Source organism: Syzygium oleosum, unplaced genomic scaffold, assembly GCF_021117445.2.
Source record: "Syzygium oleosum isolate NSW1041296 unplaced genomic scaffold, Sole_v2.1 Sole_v2.06, whole genome shotgun sequence".
Lineage (NCBI taxonomy): Eukaryota > Viridiplantae > Streptophyta > Magnoliopsida > Myrtales > Myrtaceae > Syzygium > Syzygium oleosum.
This window is the reverse complement of record NW_026607490.1, coordinates 5,469,632-5,494,553: the sequence shown is the minus strand read 5'-3', so window position 1 is coordinate 5,494,553 and position 24,922 is coordinate 5,469,632. Positions and strand designations below refer to the sequence as shown.

Below are 24,922 nucleotides of genomic sequence, written 5' to 3'. Positions count from 1 at the left end.
CTTCCTCTTATTACTTTTCGAGCAAAAGCCACCAGAAAAAACAAAATCTCAAATCGTGTTGCATTTACGGTAAACATTTTCCGTGATGCAAAAAATTTATCCTCTAATAGAATTTCGTTAATAAGGGCCATTGAAAATCCGCCTATATTAACGCCGAAAAGCAAAATTTGCTCACGTGACTATGACGTTATTTCGAATGAAATTATTCGATGAAATCCTAATAGAGGGTAAATATGTCACACAAGTATAAATTTAGGCTTTTTTATATCGTAGGAAAAATTTTAAGGTAAATATGTCGCAGTGGGCATTATTTGATTTTTTCGATGTAAAAAAAAAAAGTTCGGGATAAATGTATCTTAATGGATATAATTTGAGATTTTTGGTATAAAAAAAAAGGGCGGAATAAATGTGTCGTACCGGACATAATTTAGGATTTTCCGCGGTCTTTTTCATTGATTTTTCTGTCCTAATAAAAGGAGGAAAAGGTAGAGGAAAAAAAGGGCGGGGGGATCAAAAGCGATTAAAATTAAATAATAAAAAAAGGAGGAAAATGACGCAAAAAATGGGGAGGGAGGTGGAGGTGGAGGGACAGGAAGAACAGGCTTTTTGAGGAGGAGTTGTTGGGTTAAATTTGGTTCATTAGACGGCTGTCTCCGTCCTTGCTGTCGGCACCACTCCTGTCCGTCTGCTACGTGGCCCTCCCTCTCCAGCCACGAGCGTTTTCTTCTTTCGATCTTCGCCTTCTTCTTTTCGTTTTTTTTCTCTCTTTTTTTCGGCTTCGCCTTTTTAGCCTCCTAAAACCACACGTCACCCTCTCGCCCCTTTCGCCTATGGAAAGGCATTATTGACCCTAGATAGCAGGTGGTGCTAGGGATGTCCCCTCCTCTCTTCTTTTTGCTGGCAATTTCTTCACCACATGTAGTGGGGGGGATTCTCATGGAATGTTGTAGCCAAAGGGACCTCCGTGTTACCATATGATTCATATGTGTATTCATATGTCAGTTTGAACATGCCATTTTTACTTTTGGCAAATTCTGTATATATTGCTTGGTAAGTGAATTGTTCGTATTCGTGGTCGTACGAAGTGCTTGTCGTTTTGGTTGGGATCAAGTGCGGGTCCCGCGTCATCTATATGTGAACTAAATTTTGGGTAAATGACACCAAACGGTCTTATACTCTGATTTAATATGCAATGCGATCCCTGAACTTTTAATTTATTCAAAGTGATTCCTAGTCTTTTGACGCCTATTTAATTTAGCCAGTGGATTATATGAAAAATGGTCAGTGTCGTCCTTCTATTAATTCAAGTACATTGATAATATTGAACATTTTTATACATTTTAGGGACTAAATTGAGCATATACAAAAAGTTTAAAGACTATATTGAATATATCAAAAGTTCATGGACGATATTACACACTCTGAACAAATTTAAAGTTCATGGATTATATTGCACATTGAGCCAAAATTCATGGACCATTTGTATCATTATCCTCTAATTTTTTTTAGCAGGTATGTTCCTTTTTGCCTGAGTTCCTTAGCGAACTCCTATTACCGTGAATTGAATTTTTGCGTCGGCTCGATCCATAGCTCCTGATCTAATAAGTTTAGACAGACCCGATCAAGAGTTTTCTCGCGGGCAATGCAATGAAAGAGGAATCTCGGGGCTGCACGAGCGAGGATTACCACACGATACGCACGACCCGTTTGGTCTTTCCTTTTGCACGAGCAACCGCCTTCATCACTCGTCGAAAAACTGGCCCAACTATCCCAATCGATGATGACAGACGTGACTCAAAACTCTTTCCGATGGATAAACTCGAAAGTTAAAGCGAAAACCCCATCCATAAGTTTGAAATTTGTCTGCCCTGTTCGTGTTGTCGTCGAATGTTCCGATCGTCGAATGTCCCGAGCTCGAATTTGGGAGGAGAACAACAACTTGTCAGATGTTGCTGGAAAAAAGAAGATTTTTGGGTGAATATTCTTTGTCTATTCATCAGGATAAGACTCGATGAACATTCTCCATAACATTCATATTTGATTTGGGCGGTCTCTCTCTCTCTCTTTTCATTTCCTTGAAAATGGTAATACGTTAATTAAAGGATAAGAATAATCCTCTTGTGCACCTACTAATCTTTATGTACTATAGCAGTAGCAGAAGCATCAATTTGTTTTCCAAACAAAAAAAAAAGTTATCTGATCAGCATCAAACCAGGTGGTCTGTACCCGCTAAGATCTTGAAATATGCTTCAATTTTTCTTGAATGAAATCCGATTACAGATGTAAAATGATTGGTTGTTTCGACGCTTCCCCCATTAAGCCGAGACGACAAACATGCTGAGAATCCAAGATTTGGCAAAACTGAGATCCATTACCATCCGTTTCGATGGACAAGCGTGATCAAGAACGAAACGGGACGTGTCCGGAACATCGCGCTTCGTGGCGGGGGCATCTCGACAGGTTATTCATTCGATGAATTTATCATCGGACAGTAGCATTCTAAAATCCTTAAATCGCATGCGCGCGCATGGTCGGACCCCGAGACACAATCGTACGGATCTCGTCTGTTCACTTAAACGTTGACCCTCAATGATAATCAAAATTCCCCGTCCGGCCATTTTCTTTCTTTCCTTTTGTTTGTGGAATCAATGCAGAAGAAGGAGAGGACAGCAAACAGCAAACAGCAAACAGCAAACAGCAAACTCAAACAAACAGCAGCAGGCGGGGGGGCCGTCCGTACAGAAGGTGTTCCCACCACGAGAGGGAAAAAGGGAGGTCGGATTTTCCCGGCATTTCGACTTGGGCCTTGGCCTCGGAGGCCGTGGTTTTTTTTTCTCGGAAAACTTTTTAAATTTCCCAGAAAATTAAAGAGAGAGAGAAAGAGAAAAAAAGAGAGGCGAGGAAAAAGAAAATGATACGGTGGGATCGTGCTTGTCGGCCCCTCTTACATGCACAGTCGGGAGGGCCGTATTGCACGACATTCTGACGTTAGACGCCCGTCCTAGAGATAGAGATAGAGATAGAGAGAGAGAGAGAGAGAGAGAGAGAGAGAGAGAGAAGAGGGGATAGGATATTGAAGTGATTTTAGTTTTTTAATATTTATTTATCCTATTTATTGGAAATTTCGAATATCTGAATTTTTGCCTCTTCTTTCTTTCTTCTCTTTTAATGAGTCAATGAGCATGCAGGGATTTTCCGGGAAAGAAAATGACTTTTGTGAAGTGGGTCGCAGTTTGGTCGGTGGCTCGACCTGTTCTGATTTTCCCGAAATGGTCTTTGTGCTTTCGGATTCATTTTTTTTTGCATCTGAAAGGGATAGCAATATTTTAATATATACATATATACATTTATATGTGTCCGTAATTTCGGCAAAAAACTATGAAGAAAAGGGAATAATGAATTCTTCACTCCGATCAACTCCGTGGACTCGTGGTTGGGTTCTTAATAGTAACAACCATCGTGTTCGCAGCGAGTCGTTTAGACTCTATAGAGCGTAAAACTATAATAAGCATACGTGAATTCAAGGATATGTTCAAGACGAGTTGGAAAATTTGAGAAGGTCCGCTTAAGAATTCTTTGATTAGAACCCTGGTAAGTTAATTTTATTATTTCAGTGGGATAAGTACACTGAAAATCATAAAACTTGTCACGAAAGTGCAATCAAGTCATAAAAGTTTTGAAAAGAGCAATCGAATCCTAAAACTTATCACAAAATTGCAATTGAGTTCTATGTACTAGATTGGATTGGACCAATTTGACAAGTTTTAGGACTCTGCTGCACTTTTTTGAAATTTTTAGGATTCAATTGCACTTTCGAGACAAGTTTTTAGGACTTAATTGCACTTTCTGATAGTTTTACGACTCAATTGCACTTTCGCGATAAGTTTTCGAACTCCCAGTGCACTTATCTCTTATTTTAATTCACGCGAGAGTTCGCTTTAACCGATCAATTAAACTTTTAAATTAAAAATTTCACTGCTCCAAGATTTTTCAAGAAGTTAGATTAAAGGAAAAAAAAAATGATGTAAGCACGTGGTAAGATAGGCGACGTGTTGTAAACTAGGATTTATTTTGGGGGGGTGTAATTATGATGTTGGGGGAGGTCAAGGCAGCAAAAGAACATGTCTCCACTCCATGCCCGTTCAAGTGCTCACTTGGTGGCCTTTCAAATTTATTGGCCGACGGATTGCACGTCGGCTTAATGCATTGCTTATTAAATCCCATAATGTGTGATTTATTTATTTATATTTATCGAAGATTGACGAGGGACACAAAAGAGAAAATTAGGACATTAGAGCATGTTACAACTCAGAAACCGCTTCATTTTGCATAGAATGCATGTAAGAACAATAAATCATGTACAAAGTAGAGCCCTAGCCTACCCATTTTGGGATTTTGCAGATGTTATAAGCTCCTAAACTTAAAAGCATTGAGGTCGGAATTGGTATCGGATCGAATTGTCGGAATTGCATGATGCTTGACTTTCGTGTAATTTGTACTACAAATTCAGCGGAAGAGGTAGTAGAGGATACCATCTTGAGCACGATTCGCATGGATTTAATTCTCAATAAAGAAAAAAAAGTGTTTCGATGATAACTGTTGGATATAAGTGTCGAGTTATGAAATGAAATCTCTTTCATTCTATGTGAGATTTGGAATGCTACACGTAAAAGTTGAAGACGTGTTAATAGAATAGTAGAGGAAACCCGCTAAGTAGCTACTACTAATTAGATAAATATTGTACTTTCGACAACTCTCGGCATTCTTGCAATGGGAAACTCAATGGCTATGGTATAATATTCCATCTCTTGTCTTCCTTCCACATGACGTGGAAAGCACGCCTCGTGTTTGTATTTATGCGTCAGTCACAAAATCAACAAAGTCTCTCTATGGCGCGCGCAAAGCACACCTCTTTCGTAGTTCTGTGCTATTCACAGTCCATCCTTTAACCCCCTCCTCCCAACAAACTTTCCCAATCAAAAACACAACTTGATTTTCATATTATAACGGGGTTCTCGTCACAAACAAAAATCAATGCGTTGAAAATCACAAATTTTTGTGTTAATACCACGAAAAGTTCCAAACTGGTACACCCCGTGACAAATTTACCATTCGATAATTTCGTTTAAATTTTACAGTCAAATTGCCGGGTTGGATGACGCGCGGCAGTTGACGGACGTACCGATTTGGGGTTTTACCTTCCGTTTCTCACAGATGTACCATTAATTCAATTTAACAGAAATTGACGGAGAGTAAATTTGTCACAAATGTACCGGTTCAGAGTTTTTTGGGATCAAAAAATTAGTCACAAGTAAATTTGTCACATGAATATCAGTTTGAGATTTTTCGTGATATTTGGCCCCAAATTTTTTTTTTCCATTGATTTTTAAAGCGCCTCGACGTCACTTTTAACCAAAGTTTACGCACACAAATAAATTCCGATTCCAAAATATTTTCTTGCAAAAAGAAAAAAAAAAGAGAGATTTCTCGAGCAAAATGATGGTGGCCTTCATAAACCTTTTTTTATTTTTCCTCGCATTCGTACAATTTTTTATTTTTCCATGAATTAGGCCGGCACTCAGAAACTGTTCCCGCACATTTGCAAAGCCTGGCGCAGACCCCCTTCCCCCCCCTTTCCCGAAACGACGACAAGTCCCGCTTTATCGACTGCAGCCCGGGAGCCGTTAAAAGCAAAAACGACACGTCGGCTTTTTCTCAGCCTTTTTGTTCCTCCTCCCCCCACCCCCCCTTCGCTAAACGGCTGACGTTTATCTCTCGCAGCGTTGACCGCTTTTTAAACCCACCCCCACCCTTTTTTTAAAAAAAATAAAAAGAAAAATCCATCTTGACTTGATTATTATTTATCTTATTTTTATGGAAAAAGCCCCCCTTTTTTTGAATTATAAATAAAATAGTAAATTAAAACTAAAGGGAGCACCACCCCCACGGCTTGTCGTTTTCGACTTTCCACGCACTACATGCGATGGCCGTCCTCAGCATGCCATAAAGGATGGGGGTGGGGGGCTTCACTTCCGAGGAATTTCATTTATTTTTGTTGGAATTTCTTTTTTTTGGGACTTTGAGCTTAACTGGGTTTTTTTTTTAATATAATGATCTTCGATTAGTTAAATCGTTAATTACTGTCGGGGATTGATAAAGGGAGGAACAGGGTATTGGTGTTGGGATCGGACGGTGCGTTTTTGTCCCGCCTGGTGTTCCTACGTTGTCGCATGTTGGGAATGTCTGCCTCTTGTTTCCATTCTCGTTTTGATAACTGCTGTTACTCCGCTTTTGGTTGGTGGGTTATTATTTCGTGAGAAAGATGTGCTGTGAATTTACAGTAAGAGAAAAATCCACCCAAAGGAACGGAACTGGTGGCGTCGTGAAGTCTCTTGGACATTTGCAGAGCAAAATTTGCATCGGAAACGCGGATGATTTTTGCCCGAACTTGAATGAACATGAATCGGGTCAATCGCAATCACCCATCGTATGAATTTCACACGAATCCCGCAAATTTCGATTGCTGTGATTGCATAATAAATGGCCGGTGGAGCGTCATCTGTACAATGATAAAGATTTACATGATTTATTCATTACAGTGGACTTTACGAGTCACGAGCTCTGAATACAGAGCAAGCTAAAAAGGAGAGCGGATTAAAACTTACCGCTAGCATTTCAATGCTAAGGCGGCTCGGAAACGATTGCACTCCATCCAACTTCAAAACAGAAGTGGGTTAATTAAATTAAGGTTGCCCTAGTCACATCTTTTCCCATTTGTAAGCATCTGTGCAGATTTGACCCACTTGTGATGTGAGAGGTTAGATTCTCTCCGGACCTTTTGACCCAACTTGCTGTCTTGTCCTCCCTCCTCTAGCTCTCTCCGGACAGTTACATGGGTTCATATGGCTATCTCATGGCTTTTGCTGGTGTCCTCGCCTTGTTGGAGCGAGGATCATGAACTTGACCAGCAACAGTACAGAACACTTTCCTATGTTGCCTTTCTTTTGCTCTTCTTCTCCTCTCTTTTTCTAAACTCTCTAACCCCTTTTGATTTGAACCGGCATATCGACAGAAGAGAAAGCGATTCTTTTTCTAAGACCCACTTGACGACACATCATGCGCACGTGGTGGTTTCCATCACCACCACCGACCCTTGTCTAGTCCATGGCACCGGGACCTCTCCGTATGAAACCGTCCCTCGTCCTGTTGCTGATAATCAACCCTTTTTTTTTTGTCTCGGTTGCTTGCATTTTCCATGTCCGCCGTCCTCAGTTCATTTCAGTTTCTGATAAAATATTGTGTTTTGGGGGTTGCTAGAGCATGGGAAGACAATGGGGAGCTTTCCACAATGAACATGCTTGGAGATCTCAGAAGGTATAACGAAAAAGAGAAGTCGAAGTGACATGGACTAAAAGGTGTGTTCCTAAAGTTTTAAACGCGAAGCGAAAGCTATTTGGACGTTTTCTTCAATCAAGAAAGTGAAATACGTCTGTTCAGACGCACGATGGCTTTGTTGCTGCCGTAGCAAACAGTAATGGTGCTGACCACCTTCAGGGGCAGCCTTGCAAAAAGATAACAGTGACATTACAAAGAGAGGAAAGTGGCTCATACGTCAAAAGATCCTCAAGCATTGCCGCTTAAGCTGTCGCTGCTGAGTCCAGTATCATTCATGTATTTATCTGCAGTTTGGTTTATTTATCTGAGGTGCAGTTGTTTATAGAATAATGTGCCCGTAACTCCAATTTATATTTCTGTAAGAAATCTCTATATCAACCCATTAAAAAAAATACCAATTTCTCGAAAAATGAATAATTTGAAAAACATTTTCTAAAAATATAATCGCTTCTGACAAAAATAAATGCATGAGTACTGTTCATTGTCATGACAATATGCTGCCACACTTTTCCAATTCCTAAGAAGCCCCAGATAGCATAACTATGAACACATTCATCTGGACACACGAAAGAAAATAGATGCACGCTTATTCACAAACCACACTACTCGATCCACAACCAACTAAATAAATGTCAGCTGATTTTGTCATAACAATCAATGTACACTGGCTCTAAAAGCGTAATGCCTCTGTCAGTTCAAGTTAACTTCACATTTTCGCACTCGCATAAAGTAAGAATCGCATAAATACTGACTACAGACACTTATGCTATGTTATATGTGCAGATGAAAGTATGTCAACTGCAGATGCACCAAGGCAAGGGAACTCCTAACTAGTGGCTCACACCTTAGATGTCAAGAGAGGACTCTCGTAAATACTCTGGCAGTCCACAATGAAATCGAACACTTCCTCCTCAGAATCAAAAAACTCGGCTTGTGATCTCTATTGCCGAGACATTGGTGCCGTTGGCAGGGACGTTGGCTGGTTGTAGAAACCACCTTCTGAACCAGGGAAACCCTGATAGGAGCTTGCTGGAGGTGTAGGGAATGGTGGTAATCCACCAGACACTGAAGTTCCAACTACTGGATAACCTGGCAGTGATTGCGGCTGTTGGCTCATGCTATAGTTGAATGGCATGCCATTATTCATTGGTCCGGCAGCGTGCATGAACTGAGGCGGTGCTGGGTATGAAGTCATGGGTGGGAGTGCTGGCGGAAGAGGTGCAGAGGATGGAGGAGGAAGCAGAGGCTGTTGCACACCGGTTGTGCCATTGTGTTGGAGGGACTCTGGATGGGGAAAAGGAGGAATAGTTGGCTGCTCGGGATTTTGAGACGGTATGTAAGGTGTTTGGTTGTTCTCGAGCCTAGGACGCTTTTCGGAAGCATAATCACCAGAAGAGTCCTTCACTGGATTACCAATGGCACCGCCAGATGCCAGCGAGGAAAGGACCATCGACAGCATTTCGGCTGATGATGTCGATGCTGTCAGCTTCGCAGCCACAGCAGCAGCAGCAGACTTCCGAGGGTCTTCCTCAGTGTGGCCGGACTGCTCAGGATAAGATGGTGCCCGCTGCGAGTACATTACTGGGACAGATTGTTCCCTGTCTGCTGGTATGTAGGTCTGGGGTGCTATGGATGTCTGGACGTCTTTCAAGCTCTGGTTGGCCAGCAATTGACTAGTATTGCTATTGAGTAACTGTTGGCAGATAGTTTTTGCCTGCTCTGACTTTGATCGAGCAGCCTGAAGCATCAATATAACTAATAAACAACCCATACTTAACAATAAGCACAGAAAGACCTGTCAAGTTGTAAACTCAACAAAGTATGCAGTCTAATACATGCATATGGTATCTCATCCCTAGCAATAGTTGTGTTTTCCTTCTTCTTCATAGGGCAATGAGTGGGCTGGTGGCATGGCCATAGAGATTCAGTATACAAAGAATTCCCTACAATCTGTAACTTAGTAGCAGATGTTTTTGGCTTTTGATGAACCACAAGGCTTGCGCATTATGCCTCTTTTAAGTTTTAGCTTTACTTCCGACCAAAAAAAAAAAAAAAAAAGTTTTAGCTTTACTAACTATTTCAAGGATAGAGCACACTTGTAATAGTATTTCAGGCATGGCCCATTTAATGACATGTGCCAAACAGGTGGAATTTGAGCGAAGCTCAACTAAGGGACACTATGCCTAGGAGGAAATCAGATTATTACAGCAGGATTTTAGATATTCAAGTGCATCCCTGGCTTAGGGCTTCCACTCTATATTTCACTTTTTTCAAGGGATGCGTTAACCTTTACAAATTTCTAGGCATGCTAGGATTATCGACCTAAACACCTTCTACTCAAAGACACTTTCATCAGATGTCGCCAAAACACAAAAAGTAGGGACTGACCTGAAGTTCATTCCGGATTCGGTCCAACTTGAATTCCTGATATTAAACCAATGTCAGTATGAACACAACCAAATCCAGTTCACTTAAACTACGTACTAGTCAAACCAAAAATGAAACCTGCTCTTGAAGAGCCTCCCTAAGATGAGACACGAGCCTTGCTCTTGAGGATTCAACTGTGGTTAATTGATCAACGCAGTTCCTCAGTACAGTATACTGACCCTGCACCTCCCCCACGAATGCAGAATCACGGGATCCCCCTGTTCGAAAGAAAATTAGTTTAACACAGACAAAGTTTAAAAAAGTAGTGGAAATTATCCTGTACTTCAAAAGGAGAAAGTCAGATCAGTTAATTGAGAATTCCATTAATTTTTTGACTCTCCAACACAAGCCTTCCCTCCTTCCTAGTCACCGACTTATTTTTTGACCTTATTCATGAACCAATGTCCCAATAACATAATCCAGTCCTTTTAAAATGATTTTACTCTACTAAAGAGATAAGGCATCGAAACCATGAGTTGAAATGCTGTTGATGTAAAATTATTACAGCGGACAACTCAAACTTCTCACGAAATTTATTTTGATCGACAGATGCTTTAACATTTTGATTGGTTGCATTGATTACATTATTCAAAAGCTGAAAAGGAGATTTCATCTTAGATCAGCCAGCATCTATCCATTAAAGTCCAGAATCTGATGAGACTACATTTGGGAATTCCTCCACTTCAGTTGGGTAGAACAAAAACGACATGACTCATAAGAACAATAGCCCTTGCCCAAATGAGGTTGATCCCACATTGTTTTACCAGAAATATGCAGGGATCATGAATTCACAATAATTTCTATAAACAGGAAAAAAATTTGAAGAATAAATCCATCAATTGTAGTTTCCTGGCTAGCATGTAAACCATAAGAAACAAACAAACATGGTCAACAGTTTTTTCCTCATCTTTCATGTTTGTGTGCATTAAGGTGGGCAACCCTGGTCCCTAGCTGCTGACTTCAGGCATATGTTTTGCTTTTCCAAACAAAACTTGCAAAAACTGGATGATTAAGAATGAGATTATCAAATTTTATATTGCAACACGGATTTCAGCGACCAGGGATACCAGAAAAGGGTACTTAGCCTACAACCATATCGCAGATTGCTGGTGATCTGGATCGCCAAACATGGCATTCCAATAGAACTTCGACAACCTACCACTCGCGAGAGAGGGGGGACGACAGTGGCAGACAGGGAAGAAGCTTGGGGAAAGGAAACCCCAAACCAAGCAACTCAGATCATGTGAAACTTTAAAAACTCACAAGTCTGATCTTCTACCAATATTGCAGGCTGAATCATAAGGTAATAAAAGCCTTTTTTTTTTATAAAATAAACTCGGGCCTTCTTTCAAGAAACATGGGCTTTTCTTTCACTTTTGACTACAAATTGTTTCTCACTCACGGGAAGAAAACTAAGCCTTTAATTTACTTATAACAGAAAACTTATTCATCTAGCTAAATTTTAATTTTATAATTTCCATATTCAATCTTAGCATCACTCCACGTTCTAGATAAATGAATTTCATTAGAATAAAAAAATTCAGAAGAAGACTACCCCCAACTAACCATGTTGTATGACATATGTTCGGTGTTCACATTTTCGTACCACCATTGGAACATTTCATGTTCTGGGTAACTCTGGTATGGACAGTACACAACCAGAATACTTGATTCACGATTGGTTACTCATGGGTATCCTACTGAAAAAAGAGCTACATGTGTTTGTTTACACTTCAACAAAAAGCAAAAAGCAATATTTTGTTTTCCCTATTATTCAACTTCCAAAATTATGGAAAGATTATATATGAATCGACATGTCACCATTTGAGTTTTATGAAAGTTAGAGGAGCCTCTGATTTAAAAAAAGTCAAAATATGTTGGCTTTAAGATTTAGATCAAATAAAAAGCAAGAAGTAAAAAGAAATTCCAAATAGACCCTAAGGTGATATAGATTCAGAGAAGAAACTGCTTATCGAGTACCTGAACCGCTGTCGCTGCCAATTTCTTTTTCTACTTTCTCAAAACAGCTGACAGCATTCCTACATTTGCTCAATATAACGTCTTCATCCACTTGGCCACTATAAAAATGTTGATAACCTGATACTATTTTGTCCAGGATATTTCCAACAGGCTGTTTCTGTTTAAACAAAAGAAAATCTTTTAGGGGAAAAAAGTACTATAATACTCATCTACTTTCTAGGAATAAGAAAGAAAGCAATAAAGAAAGAGAGAAAAAAGGAGTATTGGAAATAACATGAGCAGACAGAATTTGAGCTACCACCTTATGTCCTAAATCCTTCCCATTCCTGTCACTGTTCTCCAGGTGTCTGCCACCAAATTCTTCCTTAAGAATCTGGCCCCTTGAACCAAAGACTTTCCTCTCTTCCCATATGTTAATCTGCAGGTAAAGCAGCACGAATGCAACATTGCAAATCAAACATGTTAACTATTGCAAGCTTTAGCTTAAATAACTCATTATCCTCCTCCGCCCCCCCCCCCCCCCAAAAAAAAAAAAACAAAAACCAGGCAAAGAATAGTGCTTGCTGGAGAAGAACATTGTAGAACTTTTACAGTAAGAGAAACGTGGTCTGCATTTTCTACCAAACAACAGAAGTATAAAGCATAGCTTCTCAAAACACTTCATCATAAAAGTTACACAAGAGCTTCCAGAAATCATCCCAGGTATGATTCGGTACCACAATAAGAATTGCCCTGACTTATGGAGCTGTACATTTTTGGAGGGAAAGATAAACCATTAAAATCTTAGAAGATCATAGGATCGTTACCAGATACACGAAAAGGAATTTCCTCGATCTTTAAGTCACTAAGGATGCGCTAAAGAATTCTTATAAAGCTTCAGATATGATTTTAAAGTACGTCTCGAGATCCTTCTCTAGCACCTCATGTTTGGAAAATCATGGGACGTAATATCTGAAACACGTAACTGTACTATCCTATTAGATGTCTGGCTCATTGAGATGACTCGACCATAATAAGAAGACTTTGGAAAGATACAGTCAAGAAACAGAACATAAAAGTCCTAGACAAAGGCAAGAACCAGCAAGACCTCATTGCCGGCTGGCAAGCAGCTACACAGATGTTGCCAGTCAGCAATGGGTAAGTCCGATTCAGGAGAGAGAGAGAGAGAGAGAGAGAGAGAGAGAGAGAGGGATGAGATGAGGTTAATGAAGGTGCTTAACTCTCTCATTATTTCCCTAAAGAAAGAAACAGAATTGAAGACAGAAGATGAAAAAAGTTCCTTTGAAGTGATGCACACCCTTTTAAAGCCAAAGGAATACCAGCATACCAAACAACTGAATTAGATTGAGGTCATCAAAAGTGAAATTCTAGCAGTTGAACTCTCAAGTCTCAAAACCTCATAACATATAGGTTGTTGAGAACTGAAAACTCCGGCCACATCAAATACATTGCACGATTATCAAGTAGATAGTCGTATACGGTAATCAACTAAAATAAAGTTGCAGCTGCACAGGGAGATGTTCACATGCACGGAACATTTCCATCATAAGCAGCATCCATATAGTCTTAACGCATGTCCTAAAGTCGGTTGATTAGGATAAAATTTGTATCCCTTAAGAGCCGATGAACAATAAAGTAGTTAATATCTAACCAAAAGAAAATATTAAATGATTAAATAACCGATACTTCCACATACACCGATTTCTAAAAGGCCAGCTTTCGTCCATAACCAAACAACCCTGGTCCCTGATAATGTTACCACAAGTAACAATATGGTTACTAATGGCCGATATATTGCACTCCAAAAGGCATTAAACAAGCAAGAATTTTGCACGAGTTCCACCTTTGCCTATTAAATAATTCTTTAGTTTGATTGCCAGAGATCACATTACAGAGCAGAAGACATGACCATATAAGGTCAAGTTCGCTGATTTGACTTTGCCCTTACATATTTGTGTATTGCCTAAAAGAACATAAACCAGTAAAAAATGGTGTAGCAGAAAGTATATTACAAAAATGAATCATCTGGAGGACAAGGAGGGGAAATGAGGAGAAGCCGTAGCACATAATGCCCCCACACAAGGGAACTGAGAACGAATTTTGCAAGGCCTTCCTTTGTTGTAGTCATTATTTAGCCACCGGCACGTAACTTCTTTCCGAGTTCTCATCCTTTTAAAGACATAGTTACAAAATGTACAATATTCAGATGCATAGTTTTCTTTCACATTAAAGGCATGCCAAGCATTTATGAAAAGGTCGTATAAATGTATGGTATAAATGCTTAACAAACAAAGTCCCAAATTACAAGCACAAGAGAGATCTTTAGATAGGAAACCAGAAATTCATATGATCAAATCTGTTAGGGTATTTAGGCTCGGGGAAGAGGTAAAAGATAAATTGCTAACGAAAAGACAAAGGAATGAACCAATAAATCAGATGACAGCAAGCGGAGTAAGAAAAACATACCAATCGCAGGGCAGCAGTTTTTCCAAAATCATCCCCATTTTCAATCACATCACGAAGGGCCTCCGGAAGAACCTTCCAGAACTCACCGACAAAGTCAGAACCCTTTCGCCTACTGTTTTGCAAAATATCATTCGCAAGATATAGAAAAGCCACACGTTGTTCCCTAGGTGAGCAGTGAAACTGCCTATCCCATGTCTCAACAACTTGTTTTGCCTTGTTCATATGGAAAATACACCAATGTGACAAAGCTTAACAGCATTAAGGACAGCAACTCAGAAACATACACCACTTTCCAAATATTAGATGGAACAGAGAGTGTGAACTTTAAAGAACAAGCATTTAAAGATAAAGAAAAATTAACAAACTTGATGGAAACAGTTAGCTGGTTCTGACAGCCAGTAATAAATAACAAAAGAAACAAACCATGAAAAATAAGACCAAACAGAGTGCAGTAGCACCAACAACGTAAATGACCTCCACACAAGCTAACATAGCAGTTGACTGGATCACGAAAGGCGTGAGTTAACTTAACATTGGTCTTCACTTCCCTCTCAAAGAACCCCCAGCATGTCAGTGAAGAATGTCTATATATCAGCAAACAACATATTAAACCAAAACAGGAAAAAAGAAAAAACCTAATTTAAAGGTCTTAAACAACAGAAGCTTGACCCATCTACAGAAGTACAGGCACATTAACAAAGTTTCTTGTTGGCAATCATCATAACTTACTTAAAAAGCACATTTTCGTAGATATAGCAGGTGCCAAACAGTCAACAAGAAGTTAAAAGGATACTTTCTATGCTTGTCTGTGAACTGTTAAGCTTTGATAACTTTTCAACTAAAATCTGTGGATTGAAGGTACTGCCCATTGATGCAATCAGATTAGACTGGGCAGATTAGCCCCAGTCTACCTTAAAATTTGGTGAACCTCTGCTGGAAGCAAAAACCTGTGGAGGGAGTGGAAGAGAGAAAAAAAAAAACAATCAAAATCTGGAATGGAAATAGACAGCTGAACACAAAAATATCAGTGGAGCGCATGAGGGCTGCGAGATTATAGTTTTAATTGTTCATAGAAGATTTTCTACCAATTCCTATACTGGTCCAGCTTGAGTTAGCTGCAGAAAACCGAACACTATCTGCATAGGATAACTATTTTACTTCCAGGACAAAGTCATGCATTAAATAACATTGTGTTGGTAAGAAAGATTCAAAATGTTATCCTCTCAACGGGTGTATAAAAAGCAATGAATTAGAAAGAACAAAGCCAGAAAAAACAATCTATGAGGGGTTTCAGAAAAGATCTCACATCTAACTTCATGAATTTGACAGCATCTTATGGAGTATTGTTAAAGAATACAAATAAGAAAAACAAAGAGTTCCACAGACACGGACAACCTAATAGCATCACAGATTCCATACAAGCTTCATATATAAAATCAAAAAACAAATTTTGGCAACTGACGAATTCTAAATTATATTATGAGATCATAAACAAAGAAAAAGGATACCAAACAAAATGAGATCACAAAATAACTCAACTCCATAGAAAAGATCCACATTTCACCAGATAATGAATGACCCTATGGTTTATGAAAAAGGTATACGCTATTAGGACTCCAATCAAAATGGGTAAGCGTACCAAACTTCATACCAAATATTTAAATTTTGACCAGATAATACTAGCCATATAATTTATGGAAGAGGTACATGCTATCAAAGTACATGCTGTAACAATCAAGCATTGACATACCCATTACCTTCAACATATGCTGGACACGAATTTCATGCAGAAGTTTATGTGATCCTATTTGCATATTCATCATGGAATAGTATACTATGCTAGAATTACGAACTTGTGGTAGGAAGAAGCTATTCAGTAACCCGTATCTTAATCATTGACTAAACAACAAATCTCCATGTCACCAATATAATTCTCGTGCTATACTTTTTATAATAAATAAGAAGAAGAAAGCATTCTTCATATCAAACAGAGGGAACACAAAGAAATGTGTACTACTAGTAGCTCGCAGAAACACAATTTGAACTGCATTTAAAATGCAGGGCAGGAAAACCTCCAAGTTTATAAGCCTCTTTTCCCTGAGAAGATCTCAGAAAACTGTAGAAGCACAGACTTGAACTGAGAATAGAATAAAATAAATTTCTATCACTATTTTCCTGTGCAGGGTCAAACCATAATAGACTTGATCTCAGAGAGTATCATAGTGTATTTTTACGTTGACGGATACGCTCATGTCTAAAGTTTTGGTCATGTATTATGGATTCAGAAACAAATAAATAATTCCATCCGCTGGTTCAAAAGATCTGGAGTTTTTGGGCAATTGGTTTTGGTAGACCATATATGGACATTGATTAAATAAATCAACAATGTGGTATATTGTCAAATTGTGGAAGAGATTATCTTAAATTCTCATATGAAGAAATAAGGATGCTAAAAAGAAAAGCAAAAACTCTATTTGCAAAGCCAATGAATGGCCTTTTCCAGCAAACAATGAACACAATCGCTAGCAACATCATTGAATGTGAAAAATAAATTATGTTGCTCACTCTGTGAGGATCAAAGCAGTTAGAACTAGCATATAGAACCCATGCTCCATACTGCGTGGCCATTTGATGTTAAAATCTATTTCAGGTTTTTCTGTGCCAATTATTATTGATTGATAGCTTTCTGTCTGATGAATCTCCTTTTGTAGGCATCCCCCTGTTTCCCTATTTCTTATATGCAGAAACTAAATATCGTAGCAAACAAAAGAAAAGAGCAAAGGACTGTTTTCTGTATTATCTTAAAGAAATTGTGAATCAAAGACGAAAATTCTCTCGTGAATATACCATAGCCTTATCAGCTTCAATCAAAAGGGAACAGAAAATTGTCCTAACCTTAAAACGCAGAACAATATATGATTTTCCTGAAAATTCTAAAACCAAAAGGCGCAGCAGCCTTCATAAAACTCTCAATGAACGGTACATCCTGACAGATTCTGCAGAATCAAAGGTTTCTCACCATCCCAATCAGGTGCAGCATCATCAGAGCATGATCGGCACAGATACTAGTTCAGGCACCATAAGCACTTTCAATGCCAATGATTGAGAACACAAAAGAAACCTCCACTAATTAATCAGCAACACCGAACACAAAAGAAATTCTCCCAGACGCGCAAAAGATTGCATCTTTCCAGCACACCCTCTAAACCATAACGCACGCGAAGTCTCTCCATGCAAACTGCTACCAAATAAAAACTCCGCCGAATACTGAAAGCTGCAAATCAACTACTCCCACCATTATTACCCCAAACAGGCATAAACAGCAACTATATACACAAACTAAGCTCCAACTCCGGCACACACCCTCGAAGAGAAGAACCGAAACACGCACACCCATCTCGACCGCGCTAAGCCCAACAGCTCAAAATCTTATCTTTTTCCCTCTCCCTATCCTTACGATTGAAATCAAGAGCCTGGCAATTTAAACAAAGAATTGGGGGGGGGGGGGGGGTGGCGGCGGAGAAGAGACCTGCTTTGCGCGAATACGAAGCGAATGGCGCGGCGGCGGCGGCGAGAATCAATTGGCAACGTAGACGGAGCAGCCGATTTCGTCGCCCATTGCGGTGAAGCGCAGGCACAGAGAGAGAGAGAGAGAGAGAGAGAGAGAGAGGGAGAGGGAGGGAGGTGAAATTGGGGTGGGAGAGCACGAATTTGGAATGAAACGAGAGAGAAGTAAGAGCAGAAGAAGAAGAAGAAGAAGAAGAAGAAGCTGGGTGTTCAGGAAAACGTGGCTTTAGAGAGAGAGAGAGAGAGAGGCGTGGTTTAGAGAGAGAAAGCTCGGGGTTTTCTGCAAGAGGAGCGGTGTTTGCGTGCGAAGTGACGAAATTGAAACGAGCAGCGAGCGACGGAGGAACGAGGAAGACGACGCCGAAGTTACGAGATTGGCCCTTGCTGCGCAGTGTGTAAGGAAACCTTTGCGAAACGACCCTTCGTTTTTGGCTCCTTCGCGCACTCTCTCCCATTTGCCCCGCCTCTATATGTATTGAGGGTGGGTAGAAAATTTCCACGTCATCGTACCGCCACGTCGCCGGCTGCGGACGTGGCGCGCGTTTACGTGGTCGGATCCGGTTACGAATCGACAAGTGGCAAGCTACTCGAAATGGAGTTCAAGAAGATCCGACGGCCTGTCGGCGTTGCGAACCGTAAATTACTGACGGCGGCGGCGGCGACTTTGATGAACGTTTCGAAATCGAAATGGCCCCCCCAAACTCGACTGTCCGGCTTTCTCCGCTCCGGGAGGCTTCTTTTGTCCATTCATTCTACCTTGCCCCAATCATAAGGATCGCCATGAAAACACCATCCCTGACGGTGTTCATTGTTCGTCCTTTTACGAAAATGTTCTTCTTCGTTATCATTCTCCTTCGTGGTAAGTGCTGCAACATATCCGTTTGCTCGTTAGAATAGACCGACCCTGGTAAAGTGACCGATTTTGCCACAATTGTAGAAGGGACTGTCTCGCCTCCGACTGCTCTTATCTTCATTGTTATTAACTTTCTCTCAATCTCGACGAACTAATTCCCCTGATTAAGCGCTCATCCCTTCTGCTCGTCCTTGCTAATCTCCATGATCTTTCCTTTGTTTGCCATCTTTAGTGTCCGATCCTTATCTCCTCTTAATCTTGATGAATCCCTCCTTTATTACTGAAGAGTACACTTTCATCATCCTTGACTGGAAGCTTAGACGACTGTTTTCCCAAAGCCTCTTGATTGGCAAGTATATTCTCCAATTTAGTAAGAGTTGGGAAAGGTTGTAACAATGGCATTGTACTCCGACCGTAACAAAAGACTAAATGAACTATCAATAGATGAAGAAACTTTCAATCAATTAAATAACATTGTGGCTGCAACTGATGATGACCCTTCTTCAGAAAATCTTCTTGAAGAAGAAGGTCTTCAAATTAAAGTAATTGAAACCACTTTAGAATTAGAAGCTAAAGATCTCTCTCCCAATGAGCCAACACCTGAAATAAATGTGTTAACAAAAAAGAACAAGAATTTCTGTTAGATACTGTAGATTAAATATCTGATCCTGAAGCTAAGAAAAATTATCTAGATAGACTCCAGTTTTCCATACAAATCACTCCTTAGGCTAATACAACTTATTATCTCAAAGATATCCTTAAAAGAAATAAGAAAATTCAATTGAGGCTAATCCACATTAACGATCTCAGTAATGAGATTAATCATCAAAAATTAGAAATTCAGCCTCTTAAAGCTACCCAAACTCAAATGCAAAGGAAATTTTAGATATTAAATCTAGGATGGATATAGGAAAAGAAGAAGAAGAAACAATTGAACCTGATACTTCTGATCCGAATTTCTTAATGATTTTATCAAAAATAACTTCTAAGAAATGAATAATAGAGATAACAATAAAAATCAATGATGAGTTTGTCATTAATACTACAACACTCTTCGATACCGATGTTGATCTCAATTGTATAAGGTCTAATACCAACAGAATATTTTGAAACAACAACAGCTGCAGTAGAATCAACCTCGGGTATTAAACTGCGTATTAAATGCAAGTTACTAAAGGCTTCAGTAGTAAAAAATCAAATGTCTTATAAAACATCTTTTCTCTTAGTCAAAGATACGAGACAAAATAAAATTCTAGGAACGCCATTTATACAACTAATCCAATTATTTACTGTTACAAATGAAGGCATTGAAATCCAAGCTTTACACAAAAAAATGGCGTTCATTAAACCTTGGATTAGGCAAAGACAAATTATCATTTTCAATTTTATCACTAAACCTCAAAGGCTCAAACAAGAGCGGAGTAGCTCTAAGGTAATTGACTTTTTTAGATAAGTTTTTTATTTAATAAATCAAGAATTTTTTTTGGCAAAATTTCAAAACTTCTTGATTTATTTGAGCAGGTCTGGCTCTAGTAGGGATTTGTTTCTCAGAAAATCAGATTCAGAGGGTAAACTAACAAAATATAATTCTTTCTTTCCCAAAATGCATTGGGTAAGGTAGAACATATCCTTTGTTCTATGTGTTTTTGAAGAAATGCAATTTTATCTTTGATTTTGGGTTCAATAAGGTTTTGTTCTATTCACTTGAACTTTAAATCTTATTGTAAACATTGGAGTTTTTTTTTTTTGATGACCCAGGAACCCCCCGCACGGCCGACAGCCGGAGGGATAAACCTGGGGTGACGCTAGCGCAGGACCCACCACCACGGCGCCACACTTAAGAATCCCTAACGACTACGCTGGGGTTCGAACTCCGATCCCTTCGTGGGGGGACAAGAGCGCAAGCCAGTTGATTTTCTTTATTTCTAATGAGACATTAAATGTTCTTGTAAGATGTTAAGATTTTGTTCTATTGTAAGCATTTTAGAATGCAACATTGGAAAGGACGAGTTGACCTGATCTATGCATAGTAAAGATTGGGGATGGGTGGAGTCGATAAGATAACTGTTGCCAAGCTCATTCACGAGCAAATTTCTTCTCGATTCGACTATTGTAGTTTCCTTACAGATATTGAAGTAGCTACGAAACAACATGGAGGTGTTTGGTTTTTGCAAAGCAAGTTGGTGTGCGATATCCTAAAGCGAGAATACGAGGTTGATCATGTTGTGAAAGGATTCAATTGTTTTTTGAGGAGATTTTACCGAATACAAAAGTCCTAATTGTTCTTGATGATGCGGAGGTATGGATGCATCTCCACAAAATTGTTGGAGAAAAGCTCCGTTGGTTTGGTCATGCAATTAGGATAATTGCAACACTGGTATCGAATCTATTCTTAGTCCATATCTCAAGATTTGGCTCATGGTTACGGCATCAACATGATGACATGATCAATCCCTCGAGCTTTTTCAGAAGGGATGCATTGTGAAGAAATCTTCCAATTCTTGGTTTTGACGAAGCTGCTCAAGGACTGGCTTGTCTCGAGGAGCGACGAGATTGGTTGCATCGCGTCGGGGATTCCGGCAACTCGTTGTGCATTCCGTTTCTTCCCAGCTAGTTTTGACAGTATTTTCGCAGACGACCGACTGCCTGATCTCCTCCTCCCGCGGGTCCTTCCAATTCAGCATAAATAGAATTTTGGACATTTATAAATTATTGACGTCAAAATTCATAACCGCACTTTAAGTTATGTGATTTTATGATTATGTAAACGTTTGATAAGAAAAAGAATTATTTAACATAGCTTGAAAAGTATAGTAGAGGAAATTCCATTATAAAAAAGTGACAGAGAGAGAGGAAAAGAAAGTTAAAGTTGGGCAAAAGTACATCATAAGTGCCATAACTTGTGTACGGCGATCACTTTGGTGCCATAACTTTTTTTCGGATCACTTTGGTGCCAAGTCGGAGGAAAAGAGATCACTTTAGTGCCAATTTGGCCGGAAATCCGACGTGGGATTTTTTTATTAATTTTTGACGCCTACGTGGCTTGCCGGAGGATGAGTCAGCGTGTACAGTCAGCATTTTTATTTTAAATAATTTTTTCCAGCGTGTACAGTCAGCATTTTTAATTTTAAATATTTTTTTTCCTTTTTTTTTCCTCTTCTTTCCTTTTTCTTTTCTTTTCTTTTTTTTCTTTTCTCCCCTCGCCGGCCGGCTATCGACGAAGCCCGGGAAGGGCTGGGCGAGGGCGGCCTTGCCCATGGCCGGCGAGGGCTGCCCTCGCCGAATCTGGCGAGGGCGACCCTCGCCGGCGTCAGGCGAGGGAAGCCCTCGCCTGGACGGGCGAGGGTCGCCCTCGCCAGATCCGGAGAGGGTTGCCGTCGCCGGCCATGGGCACGGCCGCCCTCGCCCAGCCCTTCCTGGGCTTCGCCGGTGGCCGGCCGGCCATCGGCAACCGGTCGGTGAGGGGAGAAAAGAAAAAAAAGAAAAGAAAAGAAAAAGGAAAGAAGAGGAAAAAAAAGGAAAAAAAGTTATTTAAAATTAAAAATGCTAACCGTACACGCTGGAAAAAATTATTTAAAATAAAAAATGTTGACTGTACACGCTGACTCATCCTCCGGCGAGCCACGTAGGCATAAAAAATTAATAAAAAATGCCACGTCGGATTTCCGGCCAAATTGGCACTAAAGTGATCTCTTTTCCTCCGACTTGGCACCAAAGTGATCCGAAAAAAAGTTATGGTACCAAAATGATCGCCGTACACAAGTTATGGCACTTCTAGTGTATTTTTGCCGTTAAAGTTGATCAATTTAGTAAAATGAAGGTTAGAAAAGAAGGAAAATATAAAAAGGAAGGAGGGAGGAAGTGACATATGTCATATGTCCTTCTAATAATTTCCTTTAGTATGTAGAACAAATAAATAGATGTATTAATAATCTTTCTTTTTCACCAAAAGATACATTAGTTAAGGAAAAGGCAAAACGGGAAGTAGGTTAAGAAAAACCAAAGCCCACTTGCATCAATTCTACACTCGACCTCCACGAGAGAGAAGCTGCTCAATAGAAGTCTATATGGTATATCTAGCATCTCCTCTTTTTGGGTCAATATAATTAGGAGTGAGCATTGGGTCTAGTTCTACCCAACAATAGGATCGAAACAGCTAGTTCTATCCAGTTTTAGGGAGAACTAGTCCGGTTCCCGATTTCAATAACTTAGAACCGGTCGGTTCCCAATTCTAAGGTCAGAACCTACCTGGGAACCGGTGTCCCAATGTTCAACATCTTAAAATGAATCACACGTAGTGAAATGTGTGTATAACACGTGGTAAAGATGATGAAAAAGTCTAATCATGTAATGAATATGTGTCGGATTACACTAAAAAATTCATTTTTGTGGTAAAAAAGTCCCAAATATGATAAAATGATTTTTTTTTTGCGGTAACTATGTATAGACATGTTATGAAAAAAGAACACTTTTGCACGTATGGAGAATCAAACCATGATTTTCAACGTGAAGAAACAACAATATAACCCCTTGATAAATATATGTTTTTATGATAAAATGGTGCAACCATAATATTTCATTACAAAAATTTGATTTTTTTTTGACAAAACAATAATTGGACAAGTTCCCAGTTTCAATTTTTTTGGAATCGGTAGTCTCAGGGTTGCTTCCCGGTTTTAGGTCGGCAACTGCTTCAGAGTCTCAGCAGGGACAGTTCGAATCACCGCTCCTGTTCCGATAGCGGCCACAACCGTTGCGCTGGTAAAGTGGCAATACTAGAATCTTGACATCGGCAAAAGACCTCGCTAGTGGTACAACCTAACCGATGAGATACACTTTACAGGCTCTTCTAAAGCACTCGTAACTTTGTCTCCTTTGTTATAGTTAACCAAGACGACAGCAAGCCTGACCCCGCCGCAGTCGTGAACTATCAGGATAGTGATAGAAACGGTATACAGCAGCAAAACCAAGAGGCCTATCTTGGAAATTGCCTTGCTGATCACACGTCTTTCGAATGAGAAGATACAGCTCCCAACTTGAACCGGTTACACCAATAGGATTGCTACCTGATTCATTGGAAAAAAGAACTTGCTCCGGATTGGAGATTTCTATCCATGACATATAATGCGACACGTGCACAGCCAAATAACCCATGAGAAGCCACAACACTACAATGATAAGGCAAAAAAAAAAAAATGCACATTTCTTCTTACAGCTTATCGACATTCGTGGTACAACCAACTCAAAGAATCAAAGGTGAGATTGCTCAAAAGAAGAGGAGTTACGCTTCCCTCGACAGGCTCTTATCGAAACAGGAAAATCTCGATGAGCAGCAGTGGGGAGCGAACACGTTCGTCAGGCAGATTTTACCTAGTACAAAGCACAATGAAAGTCAATTGGCATGTTCATCATATTAGGTACACACACGACAATGACGAGCACCCAAAATAGGGAATTTAAATGAGCACGGGCAATGCTAGTGAGCAACAGAGATTAGAGAATTAAAACCCACCTTGGCATCAGGACTAACTTTCAGATTAGACACGATCATCAGAGCGTGTGTGCTCTAAAATCTACCCCCACCGACACCGTAGACCCGAGAATAACGAATTGCAGGAATGAGGAAAAAAGAAAAAAAAAGAAAAGGAACTTGTAATCTTTAATTGGGTTTTGCATTTTCTTCAGATCTAGCACAAGTTAGCCTCAATTTGTATCAAAACACCCCCCTCATCAAACAATTCTGAAGAGAAGCACTCAGAAAATAAAAAAATGAAATAAATGAACATAGGATGAACAAAAGGAAAGGAAAAAGAGTTACGTGGGAGCCAGAGGAGTCGAACGGGCGAAGGGGGGACTACCACCATGTCTTGGTTTTTCAGAACTGGAAGAAGAAGAAGAAAGGGCTTTTTAGTCTTTTCCACCCGATGGACCGGTTTCGGGTTTTTTTTTTTTCCTTTGGGAAACGTGGAAGCGACGTTTCCAAATAAAAAGAAAACTCTGGAAGCCCCCGCCATCCTAGGAGAAAATATTCAGTACTAACTTAACATCACGTCATCGTCCTACGTGGCGTATATGTTCCATTCAGAGTCCGACACGTGTCAGCGAAAATGAAAAATTGAAAAAGCCTTCTTTTCATTCTCTTCGCGGACAGGGGAAAGGACGGAGCAACAATAAATGCCAAAAATTGAAAGCCAGCTCCAATTCTCTCTCTCCCTCCTCTTTTCAATTTTCGGC

At 39.8% G+C, this 24,922-nt stretch overlaps 1 protein-coding gene across 2 annotated transcripts; it reads right to left on the bottom strand.

Annotated features, from left to right (window-relative positions):
• Positions 1-8,017: 8,017 nt before the first annotated feature.
• Positions 8,018-18,267, bottom strand: LOC115680226 (uncharacterized). 2 transcript variants are annotated; one of them, XM_056312767.1, is made up of 9 exons: positions 17,798-18,267; positions 17,288-17,542; positions 15,062-15,215; positions 14,269-14,516; positions 12,104-12,220; positions 11,803-11,959; positions 9,901-10,040; positions 9,784-9,819; positions 8,018-9,133 (listed from the first exon to the last, which is right to left on the bottom strand). In XM_056312767.1, the coding sequence occupies exons 3-9, from the start codon at positions 15,135-15,137 to the stop codon at positions 8,336-8,338; spliced, it is 1,572 nt and encodes a 523-aa protein (XP_056168742.1). In that variant the 5' UTR covers positions 15,138-15,215; positions 17,288-17,542; positions 17,798-18,267; the 3' UTR covers positions 8,018-8,335. The 2 variants fall into 2 exon arrangements, with proteins under 2 accessions (XP_056168742.1, XP_030459854.1); XM_030603994.2 differs by lacking the exon at positions 17,288-17,542.
• Between the last annotated feature and the right edge of the window lie 6,655 nt (positions 18,268-24,922).